This window comes from Taudactylus pleione, unplaced genomic scaffold, assembly GCF_031769625.1.
Source record: "Taudactylus pleione unplaced genomic scaffold, aTauple2 ptg000214l, whole genome shotgun sequence".
Classification (NCBI taxonomy): Eukaryota; Metazoa; Chordata; class Amphibia; order Anura; family Myobatrachidae; genus Taudactylus; species Taudactylus pleione.
Window position 1 is genome coordinate 8433016 of NW_028284616.1, and position 21347 is coordinate 8454362.

General features: G+C 49.1%; 1 protein-coding gene across 1 annotated transcript in view; it reads left to right on the plus strand.

Moving 5' to 3' along the window:
* Positions 1 to 21347, plus strand: part of SUGP2 (SURP and G-patch domain containing 2) — a 42657-nt gene that overhangs the window by 7403 nt on the left and 13907 nt on the right. The window contains exon 4 of the mRNA XM_088478435.1: positions 130 to 256. Coding sequence (XP_088334561.1) covers positions 130 to 256 — 127 coding nt within the window. The remainder of the gene's footprint in view (positions 1 to 129; positions 257 to 21347) is intronic.

Genomic DNA, 21347 nt, shown 5'->3' on the forward strand with positions numbered 1-21347 from the left:
ATCATTTATTCTTTTGAGGCTGCATATGTGTGTGGTTAGCCTCTCTGCATTCTAAGGATATAATTAGAAATTTGTGCATATATATAATCCGCACTGAAAACTCAGTCGTCTCGCTTATTTATCTTGTAGGTTTGCCTTCTACTTTATCTCTTCAAGAAGGTAAAGCAGCCGACCCCAAGGATGTTGCAACAATTGATCAACTTCTGGCATATGCGAAACATGGAGATCAAAAAGGAGGAGAGAAGCCTGCATTTTGGTGAGGATGGAATTTTTTTTAATTTTTATAATATATTTTTATTGGGAAGTGAGCTAATAATACTTTGTATAGTCTTTGATAAATATGTGTGGAAATTAACTGAAGTGCCCAGGCCCTGACTGTCCTGGAGGTGGACACTTTCTAAGTAAATAATTACTTTTTCTAGTGCCTAATTAACTCTGCTGTTCTTTCACATTTTGGCTTATGATGTGTCCAGGATGCTAATTGGCAAGTACTCGCAAGGCACAGTGGGGCTGATGCAGAAAATGCTAAATGATTACTCTTTAATCCAGAGTTTCCCAAACTCTGCCATTACAGTCTAGGTTTTAAGGTAATCCATGCTTGAGTCCAGATGGTTAAATCAAATTGACTGAGGTACAAATTAAGTCACCTGTGCTCAATTATGAATATCCTTCAAATCTGGACTGTAATGGTTGTCTTTGGGAACCTCTGCTGTAATGTCTTCGCTGTGGAAGACAAGTGAGGGCTTCATTATCTATATACCTGGATCATTTTTAAAAGAAGAAAAAACAAACCATGATCTTTCTCCATCTTCTTCTGTTGGGGGGCACTGGAGTTAAGCTGGCCACACACTAGACCAACTTACATCCAACCAGCCAACTAGTTGATTGGTTGGAATGAAAATCTGGTAAGGTATGAAAGCAAATGATAATCAGCAATTTGCTCCCAAACGCTGGAAAATGAACAAAAACTGTTTTTAGAACAAATTGTTTAGATCAAACATTTAACAAACTTGTCTGATGACCATTTTCATCTGTTTTCTGGCATTTAGGAGCAAATTGCTGATCATCAGTTACTCCCATACGTTACCAGATTTTCATTCCAACCAATCAACTAGTTGGCTGGTTGGACAGATAATCTTTAGATGTGTGGCCAGCTTTACACTGGGGTATAGATGGAGTGTGGAGCCTAGCACTTTAAAACTTCAATGATTTGGACTTGCGCCAAACCCCCCCCCCCTGCCCTTATACCCCCCCTAACTTTAATTTATTTTAAGTGCCCATTAGAGTTCTGTTTCTTTTCTTTTCAAATTCCTCTGCTGGGTAGACTCTGCTTCCGTAGTTTGCCTACTAAGTGGGCACCAAATCCTACATTGTGATGTCCAGGGTTCACAAGCAAAGTAGGTTCAGCACTATGCAAGCTGCAGTTACCCCTATCCCTTCCTCTCCTTAGGGGTCCCGAGGACAGCCATATTGCTGAATAGGGAGGGGGCAGGGCCAGTGTCTGCTACTCTTCAGCTCCCCTAACTAGCATTGTCTGCCTTATTGACGGGTTCCCTTCTATTGGAAACAACCAGACTGTCTTGCCCCAGGAGGAGGAGCTACCACTGGAGCATCACCGAGTTCACTTCTGCACGCAGACACCCTGCCAGAACTTCCTGTTACAGTCACAGCTCTGCCCCGGTGTGAGTTTGCCAGTACTGCCCTACAGCTCTGATATTAGAGGTTGGACACAGTGCAGTGTAGATTCTGCATAAAGTGCATTTCAGCAGCAGCCACCTCCAGAGAACCTTTTTGCTCAGGGATGCTGGAACAGTCTTGTTCTCTTCTATACCTTGCAGGGACTGAGTTATTATACTCTGGGTGACCTGCATGTGTAAATCTGTGTGATTACAGTATACCAGGTGTAGCCAACCATGGTCCTTAAGAGCTACCAACAGTGCATGTTTCCCAGGTCGTCTCACAGAATCACAAGAAATAATGATCTTCACCTGAAGATGTTTTCAAATGTGCTAGTGAGTAATGAATACACCTGTGCACCAGCTAGGTGGTCTGGAAAAACATGACCAGTTAGTAGCTCTCAAAGACCGAGGTTGGCTACCCACGCATTCTACAAACTGTTAGTGGCAGCCAGACAAAATACCTACTACACCAGCCAGAATGTTAGTTTATTCTACTACCTTACACTAAGACTAGCTGTGCCTGTGTTAATTCTGCTGTAAGAGTGTTTCTGTTATGTTTGTATTTAATTTGACTGTGCTTTTTTTTTTTTTTCCTGTACCCTTTTTGTATACTGTGGGTTTGTTTATTTTATTCTGATCAAAGCGAATGGTTATACACATAACCAATTGAGGGAGTACAAATCAACTCACTTTATTCAAGTAACAAACATACAGAGTATATACTCAATTTTTGTCTTAAGTTTTCAGACAACACCAGTCATTCATCTTCATAAGATGTAGTTCATATCCGTGGAGCACCCGTCATTTGTCAAATGCTCAGATCAGTCCATATATACACACGCTGGCACCATGCACTGCAGTTCTCATGGTCCTGGTAGAGACGGAACTGCTTTTATCTGGGTCTTGCATTATATACAATAGTCTGAGTGTTAAAATTAACCCACTGGTTACAACTTTCTATATTCATATATTCAGGCTGTGGGGATTTTTCTTTGAATACTGCTTCTATCCGTATCTCTTACCCTTTCCCCATGGGCCGTATTCAATTGCCGGTGAAAAGTTCTCGCGGGTGACGTCATTTCGCCAGGTGAGAACTTTCCCCGTATTCAATTAAAAAGACTTTTGCCGGTGCGGAAAGTCTGTGCCTTGTAACCAGCGGGAAAGATTCGCCTCTGAATGGAGGCGGAAAAAGTACAGAATTGGGGGTTTGGGGTGCAATGTTGCGGCAACACCCCTGCAGCCTTGGGACAGTCCCCCAAAGGTAAACTGCGTCAAAAGTCTAAAAAATATTAAAATCACCCCAAAAAAGTACTTTTGTTTTGGGGACAAACTTAAACTAGCGAAATCGACTCTAGGGGGTCCTCCAAGTATGCCAAGCTGTTTTTTTGATTGCAGGTGCTTGCTGAAGGTGTGTTTTATGATTTAAAAAAAACGCACTTTAGCCGTTTTTAATTATGCTTGCACCAATTTTTATTTACACCAAATTTGCTGGGACTACTTATTCTTGCCAAAAAAAACCTGCTAAATGCTATTCTTCACCAGTTGTGCAAAGACGCTAAATAGCACCAATAAATAGCATTTAAGCACCCCCAAATACCTTCAGCAGGGCTATTCGGGGGTATCCCTAGTGATCCCCCATGTCAGTGCATTATTTGAGGGGTGTCAGGCTGATTTTGCCAAATCTGACAGCACTTTTTGCGGATTTATGTTTTGCTGGGACACGTTCTCGCGTCCTTTCCAATTGTATAGGGCGAAAAGCTGGACAGACCTCCCTCTAGGGGGGCTGACTTCTGCAGTTTGCCCAGCACTGGCATCTGACTACCACAGACGCCTGGGTACAAGAAGTGGTCTCTCACGGGTATGCCACCCCGGTTTTGAACAAGGCCCTGCTCCTCCAATAAGCCATTCAGTCCTTGCTTCAAGCGGGGGTAATGGTTCCAGTTCCGTTACCAGAGCAAAGGAAAATGGGATTTTGGTACCTACCGGTAAATCCTTTTCTCTGATTCCACAGGGGACACTGGAGGTACTTACGCTGGGGTATAGAGGCGTGGATAGCTGGAGCTGGCACTTTAAAATATAGAAGTGTGAAGCTCCTCCCCCTCTATGCCCCATCAGCCCTCAGTTTAGAAAATGAAGACCGAGAGGAGGTGGAGAACAAGCGGAGTGAAAAGGAGAGAAGAACACACAATAACTGAATCATACAACATCTGGAACAAACCAAACAGGCAGGCATAGAACGCAGAGGTGGGTGTCCAGTGTCCCCTGTGGAATCAGAGAAAAAGATTTACCGGTAGCTACCAAAATCCCATTTTCTCTTTCATCCACTAGGGGACACTGGAGGTGCTTACGCTGGGGACGTCCCAAAGTTATCCCCACGGGTGGGAGTGCTCTGTGGCGCCTGCAGAGCAAGGCGACCAAAACGGGACGCCGAAGAGTCAAACGTATCAAATTTGTAAAACTTGACAAACGTGTGAACTGAAGACCAAGTGGCCGCACAGCTCAATTTTGACGTAGATGCTCCTCTACCGACCGCCCATGACGCACCCACAGAACGTGTGGAATGAGCCGAAATTGACGAAGGAGGCCGACGGTTAGCACTAACATAAGCTTGATGAATAGTCAACCGGATCCAACGTGCTAAAGTCTGCTTAGACGCTGGCCAACCCCTCCGAACTGCATCATAGAGGGCAAAAAGCGACTCAGACTTACGAAGGGAAGCAGTCCTGTCAACATAGATGCGGAGAGCCCTAACCACATCCAAGGTAGAAGAACCAGAGTCCTCCACCAACGATGGTACCACAATAGACTGATTGATATGGAAAGCTGACACGACCTTAGGAAGGAAGGCAGCTATCGTCCGGAGTTCCGCCCTATCCGTATGAAACACTAAGGAGGTTTATAATCAAAGAGCACCCAATTCCGAAACCCTACGAGCCGAAGCGAGAGCCAGGAGGATGACCGTCTTCCAAGATAGGTACCTAAGATCAACCTCCTCCAAAGGTTCAAACATGGGCGACTGAAGGAACAGAAGAACTAGATTAAGGTCCCAGGGATCAATTGGAGTACAAAAGGAGGTTGCACACGCAAGACCACTTGAAGAAACGTCTGCACCTCAGGAATGAGGGCCAATTTCCTTTGAAAGAAAATTGAAAGGGCAGAAACCTGTACCTTTCAAGGTTCCCAGACGAAGTACAGAATCCAAACCCGTCTGAACGAAAAGCAGAAACCGGGATAAATGAAAAGTCCTAGACAGAAGATCCCGACTGGAACACCATGAGATATAAGCACGCCAGATGCGATGATGATGCGCAGCCGAAACTGGCTTCCTGGCGCGTAGCATGGTGGGAATAACCGCGTCTAGGATACCTCTACGTCTTAGGATATCGGTTTCAAGAGCCACCCCGTTAAACGTAGCTGCGCTAAGTTGGGGTGTATGAAAGGGCCCTGCTGTAGAAGATCTGGGCGACGCCATGAGATCCACCTGAGGACATCCCCATCGGCCTATCAGCGCGTTGAACACGTCTGGATGAAGCTTCCATTCCCCAGGATGGACATCCTGTCGACTTAGGTAATCTGCTTCCCAGTTGTCCACACCCGGAATGAATACTGCTGACAGGATTGACTGATTCTCGGCCCACCGTAGGATCAGAGTTACCTCTCGCATAGCCATGCGACTCCGAGTCCCTCCTTGGCGGTTGATATAAGCGACAGCCGTCACGTGTCGGACTGAACTCTTACCGGACGAGCCCAACACATTTATGGGCCGCTTCTGTTCTAGAGGTGACAATCGACCCTGAAAGTGATAATCGAGGACTACTGCGCCCCATCCTCGAAGGCTGGCATCCGTGGTTATGATGATCCCCACATTCCGAATAGTTTTCCCGTTAACAGATTGCTGGATTGTGTCCACCAAAGAAGGGCTACTCTGGTAACCGGGCTCAGACGGATCTGTCGATGTAGGGACAGATGAGACCCTGACCCCCTGTGCTAACAGGTCCAGCTGAAACACCCTGGAGTGGAACCGGCTGAACTGTAGTGCCTCGAAAGCAGCTACCATTTTCCCCAAGAGGCGCAGACAAAGAAGCATTAACAGTCTTTGTTTTGACTACCAGCTGAACTATCACTCGGATATCCTTGGCCTTGTCTGTTGGAAGAAAAATCCTCAGATTTCGTATCCAATATTATGCCCAGAAATAGAAGTTTCTGGGACGGATTGAGATTCGACTTCTTGAAGTTGATTATCCAACCATGTTGGATTAGAATGTGATATGTCAGTAAGGCATGATCTGATAAAAGAGGCACCGATGGAGCCTTGAGTAACAGATTGTCCAAATAAGGTATGTTCATTCCTGATGACCGAAGGAGAGCAATCATGACTGACATGAGTTTGGTGAAGATGCAGGGAGCCGAGGATAACCCGAATGGCAATGCCCGAAATTGATGATGATCCTTCAAAATGGCGAAACGCAGAAAAGCCTGGTGTGGTTCTCAAATGGGAACATGGAGATATGCATCCTTGATATCCAGGGATAAAATGAACTCCCCGTGTTCCAAGCTCGCTATTACTGACTTTAGAGACTCCATCTTGAAACGATACATCTTCAGATACCGGTTCAAAGACTTCAGGTTTAAGATGGGCCTGACCGAGCCATCCGGCTTGGGTACTACAAACCGGTTTGAATAAAACCCCATACCTCGTTGAAGTTCCGGAGCTGGAACTATCACAGAAGATACTACTAGAGACTGGATAGCCTCCTGTAGAACCTTGGCTCTTTCTGCCTGTATTGGCAGACTTGTAGTGAAGAACAAAGGTTGGGGGGAGGTCTCGAAATCTATTCGGTACCCCAGGGCAATTAGTTTTTGGATCCATGGTTCTGTAAAAGTCTGGTCTCCCACAGATTAGAATCCCTGCACTGACACCCCAGTGTTACTCACAGCGTCTTGCCAGGGATGCAGACAGGAGAATCCGCCTTCTGCATGTGCCTGCACAGTACCTGTAGTGGAGAGATGCAGGCAAGCAACAGGTTAAACACTGCTCCACGCTGCTCTAACAGCCACTGCCTCGTTAATTAGACAGGGAGCCTGTGCTATTAGGCTCCGCCCCCTTTCTCAAGTCCAAGGGACTATAGAATGGCCACCACGCTGCAGTCATCACCTCCCCCCTGCACTAGCCCCGCTGAGAAGGAGCCGCTAGTCGTGCTCATCAGCGGGGAGATGCATAAATCATTGAGCAGCGCATATAGCGCTCTCTGAAGTCAGCGCTGGCGGCGGGGCAGGAGTCGGGGAAAGTACAAGTGATCTGTACTCACTGCACTCCCCTGGATGGCTCTTCTGAACAGCACTTTCTCCTCCCTGCTTCTTGGAGGCAGTCTGTGCTGTGTGTGTGTGTGTGTGCGGCATTAAGGAGCTGTCAGATGCTTTTGGTGAAGCACTGCACACTCCTTCCTGTAACCCAGGAGGTTAACAGGGTGCCAGTAACCCAGATCCCACCTTAGAGAGGTGGCGAAGGGTACTTGAAAAATAAAGTAAAATGTTTTTTAAATAATAAAACAAAAAATAAATAATAATGTTAAATAAAAGAAATAAATTAGATGAGATGCTGGAGCGCAGCAAATTGTGACCTGCTCCGATGGCACATTTTCTAAACTGACGGCTGGTGGGGCATAGAGGGGGAGGAGCTTCACACTCAAACTTTAAAGTGCCAGCTCCAGCTATCCATGCCTCTATACCCCAGCGTAAGCACCTCCAGTGTCCCCTAGTGGATGAAAGAGAGAGGTTATTACTCCACCCTGTGGTTCAGAAACAACACAGGTCTTATCGCCCTATCCTCAATCTAAAATCTCTGAACAAATTCATCAGGGTGCCCAGATTTCGTATGGAAACCCTCCGCTGTATTGTCCTAGCTATAGTACCCTCACACCTTCGGTTTGCTGTCCTACAGCAACATTTCCAGTTTCGTACTCTCTACAGCTCCACCGATCTTTACCAAAATTATGGCTACCATGGCAGCTCACCTGCGGGGTCAGGGAATCCGGCTGCTCCCATACCTGGACGACCTCTTACTCTTGGCAAGCTCTCCAAAGGTTCTTCGCCACCATCTACAGGTAACCCTTGCTTTCCTGCAAAGACATGGTTGGCTAATCAACTGGGAAAAGTCCTCCCTGAGCCCTTCCCAAAAGATGGTCCATCTGGGGACTCTTTTAGATTCTCGGACTCGGAGAATCTTCCTGACAGCGGACAAGATCTCAAAACTGCAACAGATTACTCCACAGTCGCCGAGTGCCAATTCACTCAGCAATGCAAAAAATCTGGGATCCATGGTCTCCACCTTTGACATGGTGGAGTACGCTCAGTTTCACTCCAGGCCCCTGCAACACCTAATCCTTTCCAGGTAGAACGGGTTACCTCACCAGATCAGATCCCAGACAATGGTGCTCTTTCCAGAGCTGCGTCTGTCCCTCTCCTGGTGGTTACAGACAGCACACCTAACCCAGGATCGCCCCTTCTGGATCTCTGAATGGGTCCTCCTGACGACTGACGCAAGCCGCTGGGGCGTAGTGACCGGTCAACACTCCTTTCCAGGGTGGTTGGACATCTGTCGAAGCGACCCTACCAATCAATGTATTGGTACTCCGAGCCATCTACAATGCCTTCACTCTGGCTCAGGACATTCTTTAGGGTCAGCCTGTACAGGTGCAGTCGGACAACGCCACTGCAGTGGCCTACATCAATCATCAGGGAGGCACTCTAAGTCAGTCAGCCATATCAGAAGTGTCACGTATTCTCACATGGGCTGAATGTCACCTCCCGGCCATCTCGGCGGTGTTCATTCCGGCAGTTCCAAATTGGGAAGCACTTACTCAGCCGTCACGAAGTTTCGGGGAGTGGTCTATCCACCCAGAAGTCTTTCAACTCCTAGTGACAAGTGGGGCCTGCCAGAGGTAGACCTCATGGCCTCCCGGCACAATCGCAAGCTGCTGGTGTACACGTCCAGAACAAGGGATGCCGAAGCAGCCTTCGTAGACTCCTTGTCAGTGAAGTGGGCCTTCCAGCTGGCATACCTATTCCCTCCAGTCTCCCTGCTTCCTCCAGTTCTTCGGAAGTTCAAGCAAAATCAAGGCACTGTCCTACTGGTGGCTCCGGACTGGCCCAGATGACATTGGTACTCCAATCTTCAGAGCCTCTCCATAGACGCTCCTTTTCTACTTCCTCAAAGGCCGGATCTGTTGTCTCAGGGTCCCTGTCTATATCTGGACCTGGGTCGTCTGTCTTTGACGGCGTGGCTCTTGAGACATCCTTCTTGAGATCCAAAGGGTTTTCTCGCTCTGTGGTCAAACTATGCTTAGAGCGTGTAGGCTGGCATCTGCCCGGATCTATCAGTGTGGCATACATACTTTCAGTGGTGTAACATATGAAACTACGACCCTCAGGTTTTTAGGATCTCTAGAGTCCTGGCCTTGAACTGTCTACCCTTGCTAAAAGTGCATGTTTCTGCTCGATCCATCTGGTTCCAGCACAGACTTGGTCCACACCTTTCTCCAAGGTGTCCTCTGTATTCAACCCCCCTTTGTCCCTCCAGTGGCTCCGTGGTTCTCCATGCCCTTCAGGGCCCTCTGTTTGAACCCCTGGAATCAGTGGAACTCAAGTGGCTTACTGTTTGTTCTGGCTATTGCGTCCGCTTGTAGGGTGTCACTCCCCGTTTCTAAACTTTCATCGGGACAGGGCTGTTCTTCGAACTCATCCTGGTTTCCTTCTCAAGGTGGTTTCTCATTTCCATTTTAATGAGGAAATGGTAGTTCTGGCCTTCCAATCACCATACCTCTCGGCAGGTGAGGCCTCATTGGATGTGGACCGTACAAGTTCTCTTCTGAAAACTGATTCCCTATTTGTTATCTATTGATTCCACAAGATTGCCTGGCCAGCTAACAAGCAGACTCTGGCCAGATGGCTTTGCATGATTCACAGGTCTATACGCCGACGAGCCTTCCTGTACTGGCTACCGTCGCTGCTCATTCCACTCGCTCTGTGGGTCCCTCATGTGCAGCCCGCCGTGGCGCCTTATTTAACATCTTTTGTAAGGCCGCCACGTGGTCTTCTGTCCACACCTTTCTATGCCTTCGATACCTTTGCCTCTCAGGATGCTTCATTTGGATGCAGGATACTCCTCTCAGCTCATGAGCATCTCCACCCTTGAATACTGCTATTGGATGTCCCCATGGTATCCCTGTGGATCCTTATGGACCCTGAAGAAAATGAGTTATGGTAAAACTTACCTACGCTAACTTTTTCGTCGAAGCCCATCCTGATTCCCCTAGCTTCTCTGGGTTGGGTTTTCTGGTCACCAATCTCAGTCTCCCTAGTATGTGAGTGATTCTTCTGTGTACCAGTCTTCCTTCTCGATTTCCTCCTCCTGCCTTAATCTTGTTACAAAACTGAATTGCCTCAGGCTTAGGGGTGGGGTATAGGGGGAAGGACCGGAGCTTTCTGGGAGCTAAAAAGCTTGACTGTCTGGTGTTCAGTCCTTAACCACTACCTACACCCCATGGTATCCCTATGGATCCTATGGACTTCGAAGAAAGAGTTAACAAAGGTAAGTTGTTTTTTTTTTTTTTTTTTTTTTTTTTTTTTCACTCTTTGCCAGATTCTGCTGTTGCCTAAGGAGGCCTTCTATAGGAACAGGCATTTACTGATTTTTTTTTTCTGCATGTATGGACTCAATGTGGGTGATGTAATATGCTCGTTTTGATTATCTATTTTAGTGTGCTATTATATATTAAATGTATTATATATTAAAATTATTAGTGAGCGTGCAGCTGCTTCGGTTTCAGAACATCTGGTTTAAAACCCTACAAAGAGGATACTTGAAACACTGACATCAGAACAAGATAGACTTTCTAGGCCCTCCTCAAAGGTTCTCTTACTCGGGTTTCCCGTCCCCTCGACAAACTTTGGCCTTGAAGGAGGCTGTGAACAGCGTTCTTCCCTCAGGGTTGGTTGTTCCAGTTCCTATGATTGGGTCAGTTCTCAATATATTGTTCAAACATTAGTCTTTCCAAAGCTGGATGGCTCTGTACGACCAATACTTGATCTCAAATCCTTAAATGTGCATTTGCTGTTCAAGAAATTCAGGATGGAGTACCTGCGCTCCAGTAATGGTGAACATGGAAAATATAGGAATTTCTAGAATTGCTGACTGTTCGCAATGCTTTATATACCCTTCCCTATCTGTGAATCCTTTCTTCATTTTGCAGTAATGGACACCCACCTTCAATTCAGAGCCCTTTCCCTCTACGCTGTTTACCAAAGTGATGGCAGTAATGGTGGCTCACTTTCTGTAATTTGGGGCAACGATCAGCCCCTATTTTGACGATCTCCTTATAAAGGCCCCGACTCCAGACATCCCTCTCTCTCGTGTCCGTCTGACACATCACATGTTTAGAACTCCTGGGTGGATGGTAAACTTAAAAAAAAAAAAAAAAAATGTCAGACTGCTGTTCCTCGGGATGTTCGACATGTTCTTGCAGAGGATTTTCTTTCGCATGCCATAGGGACGCAGACATAAACCATGGGTATAGGCTGGAGTAGAGTAGTCCGGGCACCAACTAGTTAAGCTTCCCCCAGGCGGGCCAGTTTAGTTTGGTACCCTGCAGGCACTGGCAGTGCTCACAAGGTATGAGCGGCTGTCAATGCTGGTGTGGGAGACCACCTGCGGTGCTGACAGCGGCTGGCCAGGCCGCCTGGCGCCTCTGCTAGACCACCAGCACACAGGCGTTAGGGCACTATATTAGAAGCCCTGGGGAATCTGGTTTAGCTAGGGAGAGGTTGGCTGTCCCTATTATCCCCACCCCTGCTCCCTTGGCACCCACCCTCCCTGCAGAAGCCATGCCATAGGGATTCTCCTCCTCTCCCAGCTGAGATGCTCAGCAGCCATTTTAACCTCTGCCTACTTCAGTTATTCTTTGGAGAACAGTAAAGGGCACCTGTCACTCTGTATACCACCTCCAGCTTCTTCCTGCCGAGTGGAGTTTGAATTGTTGAGCATTAACTGCCCGTCGTTAAAGCATTCAATGTTTGTGCATGTATTTGTGTTTAGGAGTACAGTTTATTTCTACTGCAGGTTCCATAGGGTATCCACAGGTACCTTGGGGTATAGGTAATGACGTCAGTCACAGGCACCACAGAGTTAACGTTTTCCAGCCTCCCAGGATGCACTGGGGTCCCCCTCCTATACCCCGCCCCCGAGCCAAGGCAAATCAGTTTCGTTGGTGCCTGAGTCGGAGCACCTTCTACCGAGGTGGGTTTTTATGGCCCCTGAAGTTTTCTAAATGCAGTTGTGGCTGCACATCTGAGTGTACAGCATGGACTGTCAGTACTTACGTCCATGCTGTCTCTCCTACACCCCGCCGGTACCGATCCGGGGATGCTGGTAGGTATCTGAGGTCACAGCTAGCGGTGACCCCGGATACCTGGACTGTGGCCGGATCCAAGGGGCAGATAAGCGGCGGGGTCCCACGGTGGGTCCCTGCCGGCAACACAGTCCGAAGTCCTCAGGCAGGGGGCTCCCTGGGGATTGGCTGCAGCGTGGAGCCAGGTTTTAACCTGCACTTTCACTATGCCCCTGGGACAGGGGGGCGCGGCTGTGCGGCAAACTCGTCCGGCGTCCCAGGGGTTAATTGCCGGGGGAGCGCGCATTCCCTGTTCACAGCCGGCACCTCCTCCGCTGCACACAGCCTCTCCACAGCGGTCTGTGCCTGTGTGTGTGCAGCACTCCTCCCCCGGGCCCACCTCCTCTCTGCTCCTCGGCGGCCATCTTCAAAGAGCTGGCAAGCGCTAATGGAAACGGTGGCTGTGTGGTCCGGGTCCCCCAGCATACCTCTCCTCTGCAAAAAAGGTCAGTGTATGTAGCGCTGTTTTCCTACCAGACTTGTGTCTGTGTAGTTGAGTCAGATCTGTTAGTGCAGGGATTCTTCTGCATTGTATGTGACTACTTGCTAGCGCTGCTGTCTGTACTTTCTCTGTCAGCCATTTTACTATCCCTGACTTCCTCTGCTAAAGCCCTTGCGGTGCGGTGTTGCATGGTGCTTATTGCCTCCCTGTACAGGTATTTACCTGTGAGGTGTGTCACATACAGCTCCGTTACACTCATCGTGTCTGAGTGAATGTGACTTCCCTCTCCAGCTGAAGTGTACTACATGTAACGTACCATTAGTGGAGGTTGACGGTAACTGATGGGTTATGTAGGGCGTGTTATTTGCTTTCACGACCTGATTTCAGTCACTGCGCCATTGCAAGAGCCGCCCTGGGCTTGTTTTGCTAAGGCGCTTAAACTCTTGTGGGTCAGCTAGTGACACCCCCTGCGGTCCCCTAAATGGGTTTTCACAGCAGTCTATGGTGACGTCTCCCATGCAGGGGTTCCCCAGACATAGTGGTACCCCAGAGTCTCCCGCTGTCAATCCACCCCCCCCCCCCCCCCCCCCCAATCCAGGTCCCACAAGAGCCTACGTGGGTTAATTCCTTGTCCACTTCGGTGCAACTCCTGTCGGACGTTTTACAGGGGAGTCATCTTTGCGGCCGCATAAGCGTCCATTACTGTCTCAGCCGGCTCAATATGATGAGGATGATGTGTCGTCTGATGACTGTGAGTTATTTGACCTTTCTGACCAGGAGCCCATCCGTACTAAAGAAACGGATTCTAAGTTTAAGGTCTATATACCTGGCCTAATACGTGCTGTCCGTACGCCTTTGGTTATTGAGGATGACTATCCCCCCGTGGCTAAATCTAAATACGCCGCCTTTAAAGATGTTAAGGGTGATGCCACAGTTTACCCGGATTTTTCCACGCCTCCTCTAAATGATCCACTAGCTGACCAGAAAGAGGATAAACGGTACTAGCCTCAAAAAAGCTTGGCTTTTGCATACCCATTTGCGGATATTTATTTCTCTAAGTGGGAATCTCCTCCGCAGGTGGATTCTCATGTGACACGCCTAGTACGAAGTGCTACATTGCCCATGCCCTCCATTTCCTCCTTAAAGGATGCTACGGATCGCAAGGTCGAAATATGCCTTAAGTCCATTTATTCCCTTGCTGGAGGGGCGTCCAAACCGGCTATGGCCGTGTGTTGGGTGGCCAGAGCCATGGAACGCTGGGCTGACAGTTTGGATGCGTCTCTGGACTCTGACTCGTCTGCAGAGCAGGCAGAGTTAGTCGGTAATCTCTGAGATTCGGCTACTTTAATGATGCAGCCTTGGATATGTCTCCTCACCTCCAGAATCTCATCTGCAGCTGTGGCCGCTCGTCGCACCCTATGGTTGCGGTCTTGGAAGGCGGACGCAGATTCCAAGAAGGGCTTGGAATGTTTGCCGTTTAATGGACAGGCCCTGTTTGGCCCTGATCTGGACAAGATTGTGGCTACTTTGGCCGCAGCCAAGTCTGTGTCTCCCCCATCGGCTCCAGTCAAGGTCGGGTACGTCGTCCTTTCGGCCCTACAGGCCCCAGGGTAGGTCCAAAGCGCAGTCTTTTCCAAGACAGGCCGGGTCCAAAAAGTCTACCAAACCCAAGAAACAAGTTTGGAGTACAAGGCGCCCGGCCACCAAGTCGGACGTCAAGCCGTCGGCCTGACGGCCCGGGCCTCCCTTTGGGGGATCCCAAAGTGGGAGGCCACCTGCTTCGGTTCGCCCAGTGTTGGTACCTGACTACCAAGTACACTTGGGTACACGAGGTGGTCTCTCGGGGCTATGCCTTATCCTTCCGGTGCCGACCCCCCCCCCCCCGAGCAGGTTTTTCACAACAGGCCTTCTGTCAGATCAGAACAAGGCCCTGGAATTGCATAAAGTATTGCACTCTATGCTCCAGGCTGGAGTTAGTGCCTGTTCCGTTATCCCAGAGGGGCATGGGTTTCTATTCCAATCTTTCTGGTGCAGAAACCCAATGGGTCTTACCGTCCTATTCTCAACCTCAAAACCCTCGACAAGTCTTTGAGAGTGCCTCGGTTCAGGAGGAGACTCTGCGTTCCATCATACTGGCGATGGAGCCTGGGGATTTCATGGTGTCGTTGGACATCCAGGACGCTAACCTGCATGTCCCCATTGTCTTAACGCATCAACAATTCCTCAGGTTTGCAATACGCGACAAACATTATCAATTCCAGGCTCTGCCTTTTGGTCTAGCAACAGCGCCTCGGGTTTTCACCAAGGTCATGGCGGCTCACCTGAGGATGCAGGGAGTCCGCTTATTACCTTATCTGGACGACCTTCTGTTGGCAAGGTCTCCAGAGATCCTCCAGCTTCATCTGCTGCTGACAATCTCAGTATTGCAGAATCACGGCTGGTTAATAAACTGGAAGAAATCCACCCTGGTTCCCTCACAGAGGATTCTCCATCTGGGGGCCTTGTTGGACTCGCAACAGCAGAGGATCTTTGTGACGGAGGTAAAGATCTCTGCTTTGCAGACGAAGGTACGGAGTTGTCTTCAGTGCCGCCGTGTGTCTATTCACTTGGTGATGAGGTTACTGGGCTCCATGGTGTCACTCTTCAACATGGTGGAATATGCCCAGTTTCACTCCAGACCTCTGCAACAGTTGAACCTCTCCAAATGGGACCGGTTGCCTCATTGGATAAAGACGCAGACCATGGTGCTTTTTCTGGAGGTCCATCTGTTTCTGGCCTGGTGGTGGCAAACAACCCACCTGAACAAAGGACGTCCCTTTTGGGTGGAGAACTGGGTCCTTTTGACAACGGACGCCAGCCTCAGAGGCTGGGGAGCGTTCACGGGTCCACACTTGTTCCAGGGCAGGTGGACTCCGGCAGAAGCGAAAATTCCAATGAACGTCATACAGTTTCGCGCGGTGTTCAATGCTCTCATCACGCAAGACTGGTCAAACAAGGAAAACCCGTGCAGGTCCAATCGGACAACGCCACCACGGTGGCTTACATAAACTGCCAAGGAGGAACCAGAAGTCGGGCAGCGCTGGCGGAGGTGTCCTGCATTCTAGTTTGGGCAGAGGGCAAACTCCCTGCCATCTCAGCGGTGTTCATCCGGGAGTCCTCAACTGGGAAGCAGACTTTCTCAGCCGGCAGGACGTACATACGGGAAAATGGTCTTTTCACCATGAGGTATTTCAACTGGTGGACAAGTGGGGCCTTCCGGAAATGGACCTCATGGCCTCCCGACACAACAACAAACTGCCTGTGTACGGGTCAAGAACAAGAGACACGGAGGCATTTCTAGTAGATGCCCTGTCGGTCCGGTGGACCTTCCTGTTTGCGTATCTCTTCCCTCCGTTCTCCCTTCTTCCTCGGGTGATCCGAAAATTCAAACAGGAGGACCCCAAGCTCTTGTTGATAGCTCCAGAGTGGCCCAGACGTCACTGGCTCTCAGACCTTCGAAGTCTCTCCGTAGATGCTCCTCTGCGGTTGACACAGGGTCCTTGTCTTTACCCGGACCTCAGTCGGCTGTCTTTGACGGCATGGTTGTTGAGACAGCCCTCTTGTCATCCAGGGGTTTTTCCAGCTCTGTAGTTAAGACCATGTTAAGAGCTCGGAAGCCTACATCGGCTAGAATTTACCATCGAGTATGGCATACTTCTTTTGAGTGGTGCCGCCCTAGAGGCTATGATCCTCAGGTGTTCCGGATATCCTGAGTGTTGGCTTTCCTACAGGAGGGCTTGGATCACGGTCTTCTACTTTTCTAGCTGAAAGTGCAGGTTTCTGCTCTTTCGGTGTGGTTTCGGCGTAGGATTGTTACACTTCCTGATGTCCGCACCTTTATGCAGGGTGTTCTCCGTATACAACCTCCCTTTGTTCCACCTGTGGCTCCTTGGGATCTGGCTGTGGTCCTGAGTGCTCTCCAAGGACCGTCTTTTGAACCACTGGGCTCAGTGGATTTGAAATGGCTTACGGCTAAGACTGTATTCCTTCTGGCCATTGCTTCAGCCAGAAGTGTCTCAGAATTAGGGGCTCTTTCATGTCGACCTCCCTTTCTCATTTTTCATAGGGACAGGGCGGTGCTTCGTACTCGCCCTGGTTTCCTCCCAAAGGTGGTATAATTTTTTCCATATCAACGAGGAAATTATTGTACCAGCCTTTAATTCACCGGACCTTTCGGTTGGTGAGGCCACCTTGGATGTGGTGCGGGCCTTAAAAATCTGTTGACCGCACCGCTTCTTTTCGGAAGTCTGTCTCGTTGTTTGTCCTTTATGGCTCCCGGAAGAAGGCTTGGCCTGCCACTAAACAAACGTTGGCAAGATGGATTCGCCTGGCTATTTCTGAAGCTTATGCTCATGAAGGTCTTCCTGTTCCATCTTCGGTCAGGGCTCATTCCACTCGGTCTGTGGGTCCTTCGTGGGCAGCACGACGTGGCGTCTCAGCGGTTCAGCTTTGCAAGGCAGCCACGTGGTCATCTGTCCATACGTTCATACGGTATTATGCTTTTGATACCTACGTCTCTCAGGATGCTTCCTTCGGGCGGCGGATTCTCCTTACAGCACAGGAGCGTCCCCACCCCACCAAGGATACTGCTTTGGGACATCCCCAAGGTATCATGTGGATACCCTATGGAATCTGCAGTAAAAATAAGAGATATGGTAAGAACTTACCTTTTTGTTTTTTCTATTTCTACAAGGTCCATAGGGTTCCACAGGACTCCCGCCCTGTTGCACCTGTACTGCAGATGGGCTTTTATCTGGTCACCGGTTTTTCCGTCTCCTTCTGGTGAGAATGTGTTTCTTGTGTGTTCCAGATCTTTCTTTTCTCTTTCCTCTCCTCCTCCGACCTGGGGCTTGTTACGTAACTGATTTGCCTTGGCTTGGGTGCGGGGTATAGGAAGGGGACCCCAGTGCATCCTGGGAGGCTAGAAAACGTTAACTCTGTGGTGCCTGTGACTGACGTCATCACCTATACCAGGGGTCTTCAAACTTGGCCCTCCAGCTGCTGTGGAACTACACATCCCAGCATGCACTGCCATCCCAGCAAACTTGGCCCTCTAGATGCTGTGGAACTACACATCCCAGCATGCACTGCACATAGTTTTAGCATGCTGTTATATCAAAAAGGTGGCAGTGCATGCTGGGATGTGTAGTTCCACAGCAGCTGGAGGGCCAAGTTTGCTGAGATGGCAGTGCATGCTGGGATGTGTAGTTCCACAGCATCTGGAGGGCCAAGTTTGAAGACCGCTGACCTATACTCTAAGGTATCCTGTGGAAAGAGAGATCACAAAGGTAAGTTCTTACCATATCTCTTATTTTTTCGTCTGTTTTACTAACTGGGGGCCTTACTAGATTCCAGGGCTTAGTGGTTCTTCCTCCCGCCAGAAGAGCTATGGGACCTACAGGCCAAGATTTGCAAGTTCTTCAGACATTGCTGAGTGACAATACACTCTTGCATACAGACAGTTTGCTCGCTTGTCTCCAACTTCGATATGGTGGAGTATGCCCAGTTTCACTCCCGGCTTCTTCAGATGGGGGTTCAGTCCCGGTGGAACAGGCAATGATACTCTCCCGGGAGGTCTGGTTCTCCCTCTTGTGGCCAAGGCGTCCTGTTTGGACAAGGGCCACCTCTTTTTGGGATTCCGCACAGGGTCTTCCTCGCCACCAATGCAAGTTTACGTGGGTGGAGGGCAGTAACCTGTGAACAACCTTCCAGGGTCAGTGAGCGACTCCGAGAGCTGGCTACCGATCAACATACTGTAACATCCAAAAGATCTTCAGTGCAATCTGCCTGGCTTGGCCACGACTCCAGCATCATCCGGTCCAGGTACAATCAGACAACGTGACTGACGTCTCCTACATAAACCATCAGAGCGGCATTCGCTGTGCCATGTAGGTGGTGAGTCGCATTCTCATCTGGGAAGAGTGTCAGCTTCCAGCTCTGTCAGCAGTCTTCATTCCTGGAGTCCAGATTTGGGAAGCAGACTTCCTCAGCCGCCAGGCGAATGGGCACTTCATCCAGGCGCCTTTCAGATCCTAGTTTTACACTGGGTGTTGCCGGACATTGCCTTGATGGCATTTTGGCACAACTACAAGCTACCGAAGTACTGCTCCTGCTCCAGCAACCCGGGAGCTTCTTGGGTGGATGCCTTGACTGTCCGGTGGGAGTTCAATCACTTGTATGTCTTCCCACAGATCTCGTGGATTCAGTGGGTCCTCCGCAAGTTGCAGTGGGAGGGCTGCACAGTAATCTTGGTTGCCCCCTATTGGCCACAGCGAACTTGATATGCAGATCTTCTCGGCCTCTCCATCGACGCTCTGTTGTCTTCCTCTGCAGCCGGAACTTCTGTCTTAGGTCCCGTGCTTCCATCCATATCTGGCCCAACTTGCTTTGACGGGGTGGCTCTTGAGACAACAGTCTTGGCTGCTAAAGGGTTCTCCATGTCGCTCATTCGTACAATGCTGTATGCCCGTAAGTCGTCCTATGAGACTTTATCACCGCTTTGGCAGATTTTCTTCGCTTGGTGTCATCACAGGAATTCTAACCCAAGTGTTCTCGTTCTCTCTCCCTTCGGTCTCTTCAGTCATCGCCGTTTGAGCCTTTTAGACTCTGTAGACATTCGTTGGCTTACGTGGACAACAGTCTTCCTACTGGCTATGACATTGGCCCGGCGAGCGTCAGACTGGGGAGCATTCTATCACTTCCTATTGCTGGTTTTTCACTTGGACCTCACTTAGGCTACCTTCCTAAGGTATGCTCTGTTTCACATCACCCAGGACATCGTGGTTCCTGCTTTCAGGCACCTGATTGTTCTATGGGGGAGGCCTCTTTGGACATAGCGCGGGCCTCCCAAATCTGTGTGGATAGGACACTGAACCTTTTTTTTTTTTCGCAAACTGGTCTTGCCGGCTACAAAACTGACTTTGGCCAGTTGGCTCCATTTGACTACCCACCACGCTTTTGCTGTGGCGGGCCTACCTGTCCCATCTTCAGTGACTGAAGATCGCCGGGGTGCCTCAGCTGAGCAGCTTTGTAGGGCTGTCCTGTGGTTTTCCACTCAAACGTTTCTCAAGTTCTGTTCATTTGGCACCTTTGCTTCCGTGAACGTGACTATTGGGCAAAGGGTTCTAAGCACAGCTCTGGCGTGTTCCCTCACTTGGGATAATTTTTCGTCTCCCCATAGCCTATGCCTGTGTCCCCTATGGCATGACAAAGAAAAGGAACTTTTATGTTTTTAGTTAAATTCTTTTCTTCAGAATCCATAGACACAGGCCGCCCAACCTGACTCACCTGGCTTGCGGAGTTTTTGCCTCTGCTTTCAGTACTCCTTTTGGTGTTTGAGTGTTTGGAACTGTGCGATTTGGTCTACCTTCTCCTTTTTCTTGCTCCTGCCTTGGGCTTGCTGACTGAATTGGCCTGTCTGGGGCGGGGTATAGGGGAGGTGTAGCTGGGGCTGCTGGGAGAAGATAGAAGCTTAACTAGTTGGTACTTGGACTCCCCTTCTCCAGCCTATACTTATGGTCTATGCCTATAGATTCAGAAGAAAGATTTAACAGGGTAAAAACCTATATCTACTTTTTCTTCTTACAGACACTATATTGGCCATCCAGTCACTAAAGTAGCTAGTTCTCAGAAAACCGACCATCCATTTGTGCATGCGCCTCCTGGGGAAGGTTATCTACTTCAACGCTGTTCAGTTTGACAGGACCCACTCCTTGGAGATTCAATTGGACCTGCTTTCGCCAATCCAGGGTCATTTGCCTCTCCCCTTAGGCCCGTCTATCCTTCCTCTGGTGGATGAACTCCAATTTTCTTCGACCCGGTCGCCCCCTTATTATCTGGGATTGGATGTTAGTGATCACGGATGGCACTTATTTTCTGGTTTGAGAGTTCTTCCTTTTAATCCCTACAGGAGGCATGGCGTTTTGATAACTGCTCAAGAGCACTTGCAAGGGCATCCGGTAAAAGTTCAATTGGGCAATGCCACAGCGGTGGTGTACTTCAATCGCCATGGGGGTACGAAGCCATAAAGGAGACTGCACACCTTCTCTGGTGGGGCAGAATGACGTACTGGCCATAGCGGCTGTACTCATTCCCAAGGTTGAAAATTCAGAGGCAGATTACCTCAGCCGTCAGAACCTTAACCGGATGAAAAGCCCACTCTTCTGGGTGGTTTTCCAGGCTTTTAACACAATGGCATTCTGCTTAAACCCCAGTGGCCCTCTCTTCTGATCCAGAACAAGAGACCTGGCAACAGATGCTCTAACTTTGCTGTGGTGGTTTTGTCCTGATATTTCCACTTCTTTCTCGGGTCTTGAAACTCTTCCAGCGGGAATGCACAAAGGTTATCCTGGTGGCTCCAGATTGGTCACATCTATCATGGTACTCTTCCACTTTGTCCAGACCTGCTGCAACAAGGCCTGTTTGTCCTCCCTACTTATCTCTGCTGCATTTAACAGCGTGGCTTTTGAGACCTCCATCCTAAGGGCGACGGGTATTCTGGAAGTTGTCATTCAGTCTATGCTGAATGCTCGCAAGCCGGTTTCCGCATCAACTACCAATACATCTGGTGTGCACTTTTGTTGCTTGGTATGAGCTGAATGAGTTCCCTACTTCTTCCTTCGTCTTTTGTTTCTTCAGACGGGCAAGTTTTTGCAAAGTATTATTCTCCTTTTCAATAGCAGATTTTGTTATGGAAGCATCCACATAGAATCCTGATTTTTGCTGTTTTTAGAAAGGCAGAAG